The sequence below is a fragment of the Callorhinchus milii genome, unplaced genomic scaffold, assembly GCF_018977255.1.
Source record: "Callorhinchus milii isolate IMCB2004 unplaced genomic scaffold, IMCB_Cmil_1.0 Scaffold3, whole genome shotgun sequence".
NCBI lineage: Eukaryota > Metazoa > Chordata > Chondrichthyes > Chimaeriformes > Callorhinchidae > Callorhinchus > Callorhinchus milii.
Window position 1 is genome coordinate 27,471,440 of NW_024704744.1, and position 14,575 is coordinate 27,486,014.

Consider the following 14,575-nt stretch of genomic DNA (forward strand, 5'->3'; position numbering starts at 1 on the left):
TAATCACAAAAGTCAGAGCAGGAACAACACAATCTGAATGTTTTTCCCTTAAAGACGGTGGGGGCTTTGTGGGGGACTGGAGCAGGGCGGAGACTCCTGAGTGGAGGGAGCGGACAGGTTGGTGGGCGTGTCCGAAGGTCGAAGAGGAAGATCTTCAGATGGGACTTGAAGGAGGCAAGAGAGGGGGTGAGGCGGAGAGATTGCGGGATAGAGTTCCAGAGTGTGGGAGCAGAGTTGCTGAATGCCCGACCATCGATGATGAGTGGGAAATGCAGGTGAGCTGGACCAGGTCAGTGTCCACCGAGCAGAGGGAGCGGACAGGCTGATATGGTGTTAGGAGGTCGGAGAGGTTTACCCCAACTTGGCATCATCTGCAAACATAACTATCTTACCCTACGTCTACAAATCTAGTACATACAAAGAACAGGAGGATCCAGACCCCTGAGGCACCCCACTTAGTACTGCTCACATTTTGATTTGGATCCTCTAACAAACACCTTCTGCTTCCTTCTCTTCAACCAATTCTGAATCCATATCGGTGCCTTGCCCTTGATACCCAGTGACCACAGTTTGTGGCGGAGTCTTTCATATCGTACTTTGTCAATCAGGATACTGGACATCCATTTAAAAAGCAGCTTGGTGCTGTGATGGGGGGACGGTAGGGTGGGGGTATTGGAAGGATGAGATCGGATGGACCGAAGAGCCTTCTTCATCCAAACTAATCTTGTGATCTGATGATGAACAAATCAACTAGGGCAGTGGTGGTCAATCTTTTTGGCTGGCCAACAAAATAAATGTTCTTGGTTGAACATTTCTTGATTTATGCCATAAATCAAGAAATATTAAATCAGGAAAAACATGGAAACACAATATCAATCGAACACAGACTTACCTAGACTAGTGCCAATGTTCGAGGGGCTGCTTCTTGAACGCCCCGCAGGCCATAGTTTGGCCAGCACTGAACTAAGGTATTGAATTCTGATCACAATCTAGTGACTCCTGCTGGAAACATTTCATATGTAGACATAGGGTGAGGGCAAGATCGGGTTCTATTCACAGCTGAAAATGAACCCAGCATATGCACTGTCGAGGCTCACCTGAGTGAGCTACTGCAAGTTGCTCGTGGAAATACACTTAGTAAAGAGGTAGTGCCTTCAAGGGAAGAGGGGAGAACATTTGCAATCAAAAGTTTACAGCGCTTACCCCTTTTAAGAAGGATTAACAAGTTCAAGTGTTTGGTCTACCTTATCTTTGCGCATGAGGAACAGAATGTCTTCCGCCGCTATGACCCGAGCTCCTCTAACTTGTGAGATTTCGGCTGCTTGGTGTAGCTAAGGGAAACACAAAACGCATATTCAGTACAAAGTTATTTAAAGACTGTGTGCAAACCATCCAACTGAAACATTTCCTGCAAAAAGGAAATTTGATTATATCAGCATTGATTCGTGTAACTAAAGACTTTGTGTCGCAAAGTAACAACATAAATCTGCATTGCATTCCAATGTGCAAAATACAACTCTATGTTCAAGCTTGAAAAAATATATACCTTCATACACCTGAAAATAATTTGGTGAAATTTAACCTTACTGGTAGAGAGCTATGAATTTGACTCAATCTCCCTGGTTGAATAAGAACATTATTAATGCATGCTCCCCTGCTAGCCAGACCTTGAATTAGGTCTATTCAGCAGTGAACAAAATCAACAACAACAGTAGCTGTTTCTAATATTCATAGAAAAAAGACTTTTTTCCCCTTTTTGGCCAGTGCTCAGTAGGCGCATGATCCAGTCAATAAATCATATTAGCAGACTATGCTGTTGTATCATTTTTCATGTAAGTCACACGCAAACAAGTACTTTTTAACTGCTTCTTGTTATCACATTCCCGTATAGTAAGTTCATTTTACTTTTGTGGCTACAATGGTAAACCAATGTCTAGAGCAGCTTACAGTGAGGTTATCCATGGTCCCTGTGCTCACATTATTGAAATTGCCACTTATTTTAAACAAACCATCCACAAAAACACCCCTGCACGCAGGGAGAGAAATATTATCAATGCAAACACTTTGGAAACTTTCAGAGATATACAGAATAGTTTGGAATATTGCATTTATTGAATACGAAATCAAAGCAAGATATTACCTCAATATGCTTTAATATTATTTGTCCTTTTTAGCATTTTAATAACACGGTTCATTGACATACATCATTTCTCTCTGAGTAGAAACAGGTGGTATTGCATTTAATAAGTTAGCTCATTCATCACTGTCCTTTTCAAAGCACCACACTTTTATAAGACATGTTTTTACTTTTGGAGGCAACTCATTTTACCAATGTAAAAGCACTCTTCGTTTTCACAAATCAGGACAGGAAGGGCACTTTCATTTTCAGTTGTGCTTTGGAATAGGATTTTGTTTCATGGTAGAATGTTAGCTTTTTCCCAGACCTAAACCATGCATGGGCAAAGAAGCCTACAATTTTACGAGTCTGTACATTGATTTTACTGGCTTAAGTCTGCCACGGAAACTTTATGTAGCTAGTCTAGAATCAAGTGCTGCCAATCACCATAGAATCTCCAGCACTCTATGGGGAGGCTTGCACTTGTTCCAGGCATCCCAATTCCAGCCATATATAAAAACTACTTGAACAGGAGGCTTCCAGGAATGGGGCGGGGGTTCAATCCATAATCAAAATTATACAAACAGTCAGGACTTTTACTGGATTCAATCTCACAAGTCCCTCTGAAGTCCCTCTAAACTAATAGAGGTCACAAGTCCCTCTAAACTGATATTGTAGTTTTCTTATTTGTTTCCAGTTTGGTTATTGTGAAAAGTTTTTTGTCGTAAAATTGGCAAAAATCTGTCAGCTGTGTGGTTCACCAGAACTTATTAAATCAGTGGAAAGTGTTTTTTTTGTGTGCCGTGCAAAGTACTCTGAGACATCTTACAGAGGACGTGTTCCTATGTCCCTATGAAATGGCTGGATTAAGACACAAACAATATTTATGCTAATACTACTAATAGTGTAATAATAATCTTTACATTTGATATAGCACATTTCACATTGTGAGGTTTCAAAACATTTCACAAGATTTACTGCAAAGTGTTTTTTGTGGGCGAACAGGGCAGGCAGTTTGCGCACAGCAATGTCCAACTAGCAGCCACCAGTGAACAACCAATTTTATTATTTTAATATCAGTACATTAACTTTTTTAAATTTTGACGAAGGGTTCTGGCCAAAGTATTAACCTAGTTTTCTCTTTCAGAGGCAGGCTAATCTGCTGATGATCCACAACGTTTGTTTTTATTTGATTAAAAATAAACATATTTATGATAATAATCCTTGCATTTATATATAGATTCTTATCATGTCATTGAGACATCGCAAAGTGCTTCACAGGATATACTGTAAAGTGGATTGACTATTTATTTTGTGGGCAAAACGTAACCAGTTTCTACACAGGAATGTCCCACAAACAGCCATGTGGTGACTGACCAATTTTATTTGGGGGATTATTGGCCAGGACACTGGGAGAAATTCCCTCGCTTTTCGAACAGTGCCATGGGATCTTTAACGTCCACCTGAACAAGCAGACGGGACCTCGGTTTAATGTTTCATCCAAGGGTCGGCATCTCTTACAATGTAACACACCCCCAGCACTGCATTGGTGTGTCAGTTTAGACTACATAATTACAAGTCCCGATGTGGGCTTAAACCCACATTCTTCTGGCTCAGAGGTGAGAATCTACCTGAACCAAGGTAACACATCAAAGTAAAGAAATTAAGTGATTATTCAGATGGGACTCCTTGATTTCTCTTCCTCCAAGTGACAGTTTAACAAAACTGGCAGTGGGGCTGATAAAAAAAAAGCTGCTTGTCTCTTGTGAAGTCATATAAAAAAAGTAATGGTTACAGAAAGGGATATACCATTGTTCACAGCCAACCCACTGACATCCCAAACTTTCCTTCAATACAGCTAGCCCACCTCCTTCCTTTTAATTTCCAAGATTGTTTCTAGTTCTTTTCTGAAATCCTTTATAGTTCCTTGTTCTGCCAAGAGTAATGAGTTGTTGAATCCTTCCAGCAATAAAAATAATAAGAATCTTTATTATTAGAAGACATCTTCGAGATGTCTCAAAGTGCTTCACAGAATATACTGTAAAAGTGAATTGACTGTATATTTTGTGGGCGAAACGCAACAGCCAATTACGCACAGCAGTGTCCCACAAACAGCAGTGGATTGAGTAACCAACCTATTAAGTCAGATAGTGATTACGCATTGACACATTTGCCAGTCAAGCGGCTTTGGAACAAATTGTTTCGGATCAGAAAAGCAGCCACCTGACAAGAATGGAATTTGGACTGTGAGACTCTCTTCCAGCCAGTCTGAAGCAGTAAGAGAACATGGAGTCCCAGCGTCTGCTCTCGTGTTGATATGAAGAGCTGCTGACTTGTCAACACTAATGACCTTCACTGATAGGCACCACCAACACCATCCGGTATTAAACATCTCTAAGTGAGTAGAGACACACACATCAGGCATGACTAAGCAATGACCTGCAGTCTACCCTTGAAGAATTGCCTATGAGCCAGGATGTAGTATTGCTTAACGTGCTCTACAGGGGGATTGCTAAAGGCCCCTCGGTTAATAATAATAATCTTTACATTTGCTGTTTAGCCTTTCATGTTGGGTGGCCATCTCAAAGAACGTCACAGGATATACTGTAAAGTAACATTCTACAAAAGCTACAATGACAATGTACAGTTTTATTGGGGGATTGTTGACGAGGATAACAGAGTAGAATCTCTGTTTTCTTTCTGAATAGGCCACAGGATATTTTACATTCACCTGAAAAGCTTTCAGTCCAATTACATTTTATTGCAGGTAAATTAAATTAATTAAAATTTGCCTCTTTCCAACTGCAAAGGAATTGGTGCGTATTCCAATGGGAATTATTAAAAAAAAGCTTTAAATTGTGACAATTAAGCATTTTATAAATACGGCTTTTTAAAAATAACCTTAAAGGGAAAATAAAACATTTCCTGGGAATTAGTTCCACACCTTCCTTTGGAGTATAATGGGCTTTAAAATTAAAGATGTTTCGTCTCTGAAAAATAATAATAATTTTTGCATTTGATATAGCCTTATCACATTGTTGAGTCACCTCAAAGCGCTTCACAGAATATACTGTAAAGTGAATTGACTGTATATTGTGTGCGTAAAACGCAGCAGCCAATTGCGCACAGCAGTGACCCACAAAGCGTTGTGGTTTGAGTGCCCACAGTTGTATTATTTATTTAACTAAATGCGAATGGGGTAGCACAATTTATTTGCTGACATTTGTTGGTTATGTCTATTACAGGGGAAGGAGCAGCTGAGCTCCCGTTACAAACTGCTTTGCCGTTTGACAAACAGTGCATTGTGGTGCTCTGAGAAAATGCTGGCAAACATCAGTGAAAAGGTATTTCTCTGTGCACTGCAAATAGCTGTTCATCAAATCAGAAGTCAGTATGTGTTAGATTCATAACAGGAGCTCTGTTACAGCGATTTGTATGACTGACTAAACCAAGCTTTGTAGGGGTAGTTTTATCAATGGGGAATATACTGCATAAGTGTACATACTCTTTGAGATTATGTTTTGACCCGCCATGCATTTCCAGCGTTTTATAGGAAATTTCTAGCATTCATAGTTTTCCTTTCTGCCAAATTGTCCCACTACTCCTCTCCTGAAGGTGTCTGATTCATTATTCCTTCCGCTGGGATAAGGTTCCAAGTGACCTGGTCAATAATTTGCCCAAGTAATCATTAGTCATGCATGAGCCTGACAGTGATTGTTGGCAGGCTCTGTTGCCAGTGACTCTTTATGACTGAGCTCGATTCTGTCCTCACCCAACATACACAAACTTCCAGGAGGAATCTCCAGATAGTGATCAGGAATAGGAAATAGTATCTGATTTTGCCTTTGCTAACCCGGGGGTCTTTGAAGCCAATTATTTGCTCGAACTGTGGCACCAGCTGAGGTCAGGTAACTCAGGTTTGAACCTGTGACTTGTGATCTGTATTGCTTTAATGCTGCACCATGAATGTTGTGGATTTAAGCAGCACACCAAGGCTTGGAATATATTGTTAAGGCTGGCATTCTAGTAGCATGCAAGCGCTTTGGGACACTGCCCTGAGTGAGGGGCGCTATATAAATGCAAGTTGTTGTTGTTGCTGCAATGCAAAGGTGCGCTGCCTTGTTAGAACCATAGAAATTTACACCACAGGAGCCATTCAGCCCATCATATCTGTGCTGGCTCTTTTAAGAGTCCCATTTATCTGCCTTTTTTCCATAGCCCTGTTGAAGGTGCCGCCCTTCAGATGAGACGTAAACAGGTCTCATCTGCCTATTCAGATGGATGTTAAAGATCTCATGGTAGTATTCAAAAAGAGAAGGGAGCTTTTCCCGGTCTACTGGCCAACAATCCACAAAATAAAATTGACCATTCACTTCATAGTGGGAAACTGGGCAAATTGGCTGCCGTGTTCGCTTACAAATACAGTCAATACACTTTAATAGCATATCCCGTGAAGCTTTCAGACATCCTCCCAATATGAAAAGCACTTTATGAAATGTATTGCATCTTTCACATCAGGAGGATGTCTCAACTCACTTTTCACAGCTGGCTGGGCAGCTGAGTCAGAGGGTGGATGACGAAAAGTGTGGGGGTGGGTGACCAAAGATGACCAAAAACATGGTCAGAGGCAAGTCTTGAGGTGGGTTTTGAAAGTCGGATACAGGGGGCGATTCAGTTCAAGAAAGAGGGGGCAGAAGGTCTGAAAAGTCACCAAAATCTCCCTTCCTTTAGTTCACCAGCTGACTTGGCAAAATATCAGCCAAATTTACTTCATGCTAAACTAGCCCTGGGCAGCAGGTCAGGGAGTTTTTTTTTGTGCATTCCTAGCAAACACAGGCTGTACAGTTTATTCTGGCTCTGCATTTTATTTGTGAAAGATTTGGATTCCTGGTCCCATGATCGCCGTTCATCGTGTTTAATATTTATTGTGGTAACGTGACTGTGGGTTGGAATTAAAGATTCTCATGTGTTTTCTTCCTGAATACACTGTTTTGCTTATATAGTGACTACTTATCACAGAAAACTGGGAACACATCCAGGCTTAAAACCTGTATGCACTTTAAAACAAGCCTTAAAGTGACAGTAGCTTTTGTTAGCAGTCTGCCCAAGAGTGTATTAAACTCACAGGACAGGGAAAGAATGTTCACATCACATCAAAGTAATAGTAAAATTCACATCTTCCATCACCAAAGATTGGACTCGACTTTTGATGAGTTCCATGTGTGCTGTAATGTCTACGTTTTTTTCATTCTATTTCTGTTCTGGATCATTGTACAAAATAATAATAAATAATAATAATAATCCTTGCATTTGATAAAGCGCTTTTCACGTCTTCTAGACATCTCAAAGCGCTTCACAGAATAGACTGTAAAGTGAATTGACTGTAATAATAATAATCCTTGCATTTGATATAGCGCTTTTCACGTCGGGAGGACGTCCCAAAGCGCTTCACAGAACACACTGTAAAGTGAATTGACTGTATATTTGTGGGCGAAACGCAGCAGCCAATTGCGCACAGCAGTGTCCCACAAGCAGTCGTGAATTGAAAATGACCAATGTATTATTGTTTTGTTTTGGAGGGATTATTATTAGGCGTGTGGAGTAAGGAAACTTGCCCAAGGTTTCTCCCTGCCTGGAATTGAACCCAGGTGTCTCGCTTGCAAGGCAAGTGCTCTAATCACTGAGCTACAGGACTCCACAAATAAGCCAGACACAAGATTTTCCTCCTTTCCATTGAAAAATGAAGCGGAAATTAATTTCAAAACGTGTACCGGTCAGGAAAAGGTTACTGAAGAGAAAGAGACAGGTGATCTGAAAAGCGCCGAGGTGACAGGCTGGAAGCATTATTCGCCTCTCAACATGTGGTTGAGTTCTCCCAAAACAACTGCAACCTAAGTGTAAACATCTTTTTATACTGTTCTTTCCATTATAAGTTTGGCTGTGGAAGTGAGCCCGCTTCTGCAGGAAACCAGAAAATGAAAAGTGGCTGAATCTCCCTGCACTCCACTAACTTGATCAGTTCCCTGAATCAGGTCAGCTGCTGTCCCTGCAGCACATTGTCCCATCTCCACAACAAAGCTCATGGCACTGGAACAAGAGGATGCAATGGTGTTTGCACATCCTTGGAAAGATGAAACACCGTCTAACAAATGGCTACAGCGTGATTTGTGGGTACATAAAATTAGAAGAGATTTCAATGTTTTTTTTGCAACTCAGTTAGCTTGCCAATTTGAACATCCCACAGCAACAAATTCTAATTTATTGAAGTTATTAAAATAATAATAATCCTTATATTTGATACAATTCCTTTCACTTCAGAGGGACGCCACTAATCTCTTCGCAGGATATACTGCAAAGCAGGCAAATGCAGCAACCAATATGCATGTAGCAATATCACACAACCAGTCAAAAAATGAATGATTAATTTTATCTGGGGGATTGTTGTCCAGGACAGCAGGAATACGTCCCTTCTCTTTTTGAATGGTGCCACAGGATCTTCAATGTCCACCTGAACAGACAAACAGGACCTGAGTTTAACATTTCATCTGAAGGACAGCATCTCCAAGAAAGCATCATAGCCCCAGCGCTGCACTGGAGTGTCAGCCTAAATTATATGAGTTCAAAGTTGAATTTACAATCTTCGTACTTAGAGACGCGAGTGCTACCATCTGACTTACTGTTCCACTTCAAAGGATATTACAAAGCAATTTCTCATTCTTTTAAAATCTCTCCACATCATACGTTCCCTTTCATGCTCACCGTATCATTTGAAGGTATATGCAAATCAACAGGTGATGTTGACATTTTATCACAGTTTCCTTTCCTGTGGTTTCCAGCATGACCGAAAACCAAAATACATAAGAATGCAATATAGGATGTGATTTGAATCTGTGCAGATTCAATGTGTGTGGAAGTCTTAGTTCATAACCTGTGCTTTTTTGATTTGAATTTACACTTCCTTCAAATAGTGAGTGACGTTGTTTGTAAACTGTCCCTTGGAGGAGGGAACCTTGTATCTACAGTATTTCTGTAACCCTCGTAGTATGGGTAGGACTATGAAAGACTCAATCTCTTTCAGTCAACACCACATTGTGACCCTGAAAACCATACAATGACAGTAACTTTGAGATATTAATCCCAACCCACAAAGAAAATACAAAACCAAATTTTAACTTTAGCAAATAACAATGCTTGTTTGATTGTCATGTGTTTGTCTTATCTTCTCCTCCCCTTCTGTCCATTTTAACTTTGTTTTCACAGTGTTCTAGCTATGTAACGTATCATTTTAAATGCTTAAACTTATCGCTTACTTTTCATCCAGCTGTCAGCATTCATTTTGAAGGTGAAACAACGTAAATGACTTTCACTAACTAAAATACAGCTTTACAGGTGTGGGCAGCTACTTTCAGAACAAGAAGCATAAGTGGTATGAACCAGAACACTTAGTTTTAATCAGTGGTCAATAACTGGGCGCAAGCTTTGGCTCCTGCCAAACTCTTCCAAGTAATCTCTGCAATTAGGTAAACAGGATGTGTCCCTCCGGGGAAAGAGCGCACATTCCATTCCAAGCACCAGAATTTCCATGTGTAGGAGGCATTCATGGAACTCTCAGTTTGGTTTGGATACTCTTAAACACAGTGGTGGTGTTTGCGCATCTGTCAGACACCCAGCTGACCAAAAAAGATAAAATAACTAAGCTGGCCACAGATGTCACAAGACCTCACTGTGGTGCTCTCCCTTCTTAAAGTTGACACAACTTTCTCTCCTTGGGACATCCTCCCGACGTGAAAGGCGCTATACAAATGTAATCTTGTTTTTTCATTCAGAGCCCCACCATTGTAACATTGGCATTCTACATGAGTTTTCTCCTTGATGGCTTTCCTCAATCTTCATACAAATCTGACACCTCTCTGTTACCAGTCTAGTGATTTTCAGTAACTGCTGAACACCAACATCAACTGTTGAGTGTCCCCCAATTCCTCCATGCCATTAACAGCCACTGTGCTTTAGCAACAACACTCCAAACTCTAACTCCCTGACTTAATTGTTCCCCCTCGCCCCCTCTTTATCTATCTTGAAATCCCACCTGAAGACCTACCTCTTCAACTGTGTCTAAGGTCATATCTCCCATCTCCTCCTCCCTTGCTCAGCATCCACTTCACTGGGCAACACACCAAGATGAAAGGAGCTATATAAATGCAAATATGCAAATCGTTCTTGCTGCCTCCTGTGCAGTCAAAATGTCTCTGTATTTCAGAGATATGATGTAAACATCTTATCAGGACATCCACTTCCGCTCCTGCATTCACAACACATTTCTTACAATCTTCCATCCATGGTTCCACCGCTATCTCAAATCAAATGCTGCTGAAACATTTATCCTGGACTTTTCAAGTTCACTCCTCAGTACATCCCCTAGCTCCACCATCCATAACTCTAAATAATCCGAAACTCCACCGCCTACATTGTCAAACTCCGAAAATCCATCACCCCAGTCCTCGCCAGGCTCCACTGCCTCCCTGTCTCCTAACAATCAATTCCAAGGTCTTCACCCTTATCTATAAATCCCTTCATGCCCTACCACTTGCCTATATATCTCTCAGCTAATTTGAAATTGATGCGTATCTCTTCCCGCAGCCCCGACCACCTTCCTCCACACTTCCATGAGTAGCCAAGCCTTCAACTACTATGTCTCTAACTTCTGAAACTCCGCCGTCCTGCTGCCTCTCTCTCTGTCTTTAAAACTCACCTCTTCATTCACTATTGTCTAACATCATCTCCCCCTACCTCCCTTTCCCTTGCTGGTATCCAACATGTCATTATTAAGTGTTAGTGTATGTGAAGGACTCTATATAAAAGCACATTGTTGTCGTAAATAGACTTAGTGGAAAGATCACTCGATTGGAAGTTGAGGTGAAGAACAAGGATGGAAAATTAGAAAGGTACCTTGCAGGTCTGGTCGCTGACTCACACTAGGGTGAGAAAAGTTCACCAGAGAGTTGCCTGATTTGGGGAAGGGAATGAAGGTGCAGACCTGGGGGGAAAGGTAGTGGTGGCAGAGGCAGGCAATATTGTGAGAAGCAGCAAAACTAAGTGATGGAGAGCCTGGATGTAGACTAATTTTCCTTTCTCCATAGATGCTGCCTGACCTGCTGAGTGTTCCCAGTGACTTCTGTTTTTATATCAGTGTTTGATGTTCTAGATTTACAGCAATTCATGTATTTTATATAAAATGTGCTTATTCTTCAAATGAGAGAAATATGACAGAATTACCATAATTCGTGCCGTTCACTATTTGATCCCAAATTTCAAATTAGCATCTTACTGGTTTCGGAGGCAGCATCACAAATGTTTGAGATATGTTTTGTTTAAGAAATGTTTAACAGATATTGCCTTTATTGTTCAACAAAATATCAAAGCAATTTCACTGTTTTCTAAATAATAATAATAATCCTTGCATTTGATATAGCGCTTTTCACGTCGAGAGGACGTCCCAAAGCGCTTCACAGAACACACTGTAAAGTGAATTGACTATATTTGTGGGCGAACGCGGCAGCCAATTGCACACAGCAATGTCCCACAAACAGTCGTAGATTGAAAAAGACCAATTTTTTTTATTATTGTTTTTGGTTTTGGAGGGATTACTATTAGGCGTGTGGAGTAAGGAAACTTGCCCAAGGTTTCACTCTCTGCCTGGAATTGAACTCAGGTCTCTCGCTTGCAAAGCGAGTGCTCTAACCACTGAGCTACAGGACTCCACAAATAGTCTTAAGATAGGCTTTCACATCAATCTATACAAGAAAATACAGGACATGTGCAGAGAAAACAGTGTTGAATATTATGTAACTGAAAACCTGCTCTGGAAACAATAAGAAAGGGAAAAGCATGCTCAACTCATTCAATTTATCCCTTTCTAATGCAGATCTTTGGATCACTCCTTTAACTAGCTGTTAATGAAGATTAGTTAAACTTTTTCTATCCAGCTTCCTTAAAAAAGTAATCCACCGAAATGTTCCTTGCTCTACAGACCCTTGTTAACATATCAATGGCCTTTTGGTAGCACCAAGCCAAGATATGGTGCAATGAATGTTCCAGCTGGGAGTCTAGTTAATGCTTTACACAGGGTTAATGCTACATCCTGTGCTGCTGGCTGTACACCCTAACATTTATTTTGCTATGTTTTAAAAGTTAATTGGCGATTCACACTGGGGTGACAGTTTCAATGACTTGTCCACTATCAGTCTTAAATCCTTTTCCTAATCAGTCTTGAAATACTGGTTGAACGACTGAGGCCCCTTGTGGCCAACCTTAGCCTTAAATCATTTTAAATGGCATACAAGCGAACTGGAATGAAAGCTAGTTTCTCAATAGGAAGCAGAAAGTGACGATAAATAGACAAAACTCCAACGGGTCTGTTTGGGTTTTTCACTCAGTCAGATGCTCATAGAATTTGTATTAGTAACAAGGGAGCATCAATTTAGGATTATCACTGGAAGAGGTTAGAAGAATTTGGTTGATACAGTTGATTATTGAAACATGGAATGGTCTTGTCCCAAGTGTCTGTTCAAGCTAGGGCCAATATATATTCAAAAAGGAATTTAATGGAATTGTTAGTGGCAATATGTATTAAATTGGGATTAAGTGTGGTTAGTAGCAGTACCAGAATAGGATTAATGGGTTGAATGACCTCTTTCTGTACTATAATTTCCAGGCTTCTAACTGTTTCTCCAATCATTACTATATCAAAACAAATATTTTCCAATATGCCATCAACGTTATATCAACACTTTGGCACACTTTTTGACACAGTTCAGTAATACACTCTCTGGTCTTGTTCAAAACTTTATTTCACAAACACAGCATTCATTTAACAACACGCACAGTATAACACAGGTCTTAGTGCAGGACAATCTTAGATTTAGCAATGCAAAATCTGGTACTGCACCAATCTCAAGAGACTAGAATAACACTGGACACAAGAGAGCAGAATAATACTGGACACGAGAGACCAGAATAACACTGGACACGAGAGACCAGAATAACACTGGGCATGAAAGCCAGGAATAATTTGGACACAAGAGCCAGGAGTAACAGTAGACATGAGAGCCAGGATTAACAGTGGGCACAAGACCCAGGAATAACACTGGGTACGAGAGCCATGAATAACAGTAGACATGAGACCCAGGAATAATACTGGACAGCTAAACTGGTAGGTCACTGTGCCTTTGTGCTTTGCGTGTTCCATAAAGTTTACCTGGTTGTATTTGTCACAGTAAAATCTCAGCAAGACAAAGATTGGGATGGTGATCTCATGGAACAGGTTAGCAGTAACCAAATTAAAACTGTAGTCTGCAACAAGTAGCCCGGTGACTAAAGCGGTATTTCATCGATTTAAAAGAAAGGGGCATGGACACCATAATTAAAAGCCTGTCATTTCTGTTTAACACAGCAAAACTTTAAGAGGCAGAATTAGAAAACACCTAGCCAGTAGCAAAACTATTATGAATGGCAAAGTAAAAGACAAGTATCTGACTGACTGACTCCAGCTATGGAGGAAAACCAGTGACTTCACCACCTGTCTCAGTGTCTCTGAACTACCTACTCTGTGCATATTAGCCTGGCTCAATTGGAAGCACTCTCATTTCTGAATCAGAAGATTATGGATTCAAGCCCCACGTCGGGACTTGAAACTCATATAGTCTAGATTGACACTCAAATGCAGTGCTGGGGGTATGATGCATTATTGAAGGTGTGATCCTCCTCACCTGACAGCATCACTATTCATGGATGCACTCTCCACCTCACTGAGCCAATATGGAACTTTGATGTCTTGTTTGACCCTCAACTGTCTTTTAAACCCCCCCATCCATGCCATTACCTGTTCTGTCATCCCTCACCTCCTCAGCATTACCCACCTCTGCACTATCTCTCCCCTCAGGCTGCTGAAACCCTCATCAATGCTTTCATTATGTCCAGGAGTCCTATAGCATGTTGATTAAAGTGCATATCTCGCAAGTGAGAGGAACTGATTTCGATTCCCGAGAAGGGTAGGGTTAGTTTTAGGCAAGTTTCCTTACTCCACTGGCTTACTGTTTACCTAGCAGTAAGTAGGAACCCGGTTGTTAGTCGATTGGCGAATCGTTTTCCGGGGGTAATAATCCCTTCAAAAAAAATTATGATAATAATTTGGTCACTCAATCCACAACTGTTTGTAGGAACTGCTGTGCACAATTGGCTGCCACATTTAACCCACAAAATATATGGTCAATTCACTTTACAGTATATTCTGTGAAACACTTTGAGACATCTCAAAGACATGAAAAGGCCCTATAACAAATACAATAATTTTTTTTTCAAAGTTAGTGCTCTAGTGGAATCCTGTAGCTCAGTGGTTAGAGCACTTGCCTCACAAGTGAGAGACCTGGGTTCAATTCCAGGCAGGGAGAAACCTTGGGCAAG

General features: G+C 40.8%; 1 protein-coding gene across 4 annotated transcripts in view; it reads right to left on the minus strand.

The window, feature by feature from the left end:
* supt3h (SPT3 homolog, SAGA and STAGA complex component) overlaps positions 1–14,575 on the minus strand; it is a 314,077-nt gene that overhangs the window by 61,966 nt on the left and 237,536 nt on the right. For all 4 annotated transcript variants that reach the window (XM_042333229.1, XM_042333227.1, XM_042333228.1 and 1 more), the window contains one exon: positions 1,245–1,331. In XM_042333229.1, coding sequence (XP_042189163.1) covers positions 1,245–1,331 — 87 coding nt within the window. The remainder of the gene's footprint in view (positions 1–1,244; positions 1,332–14,575) is intronic.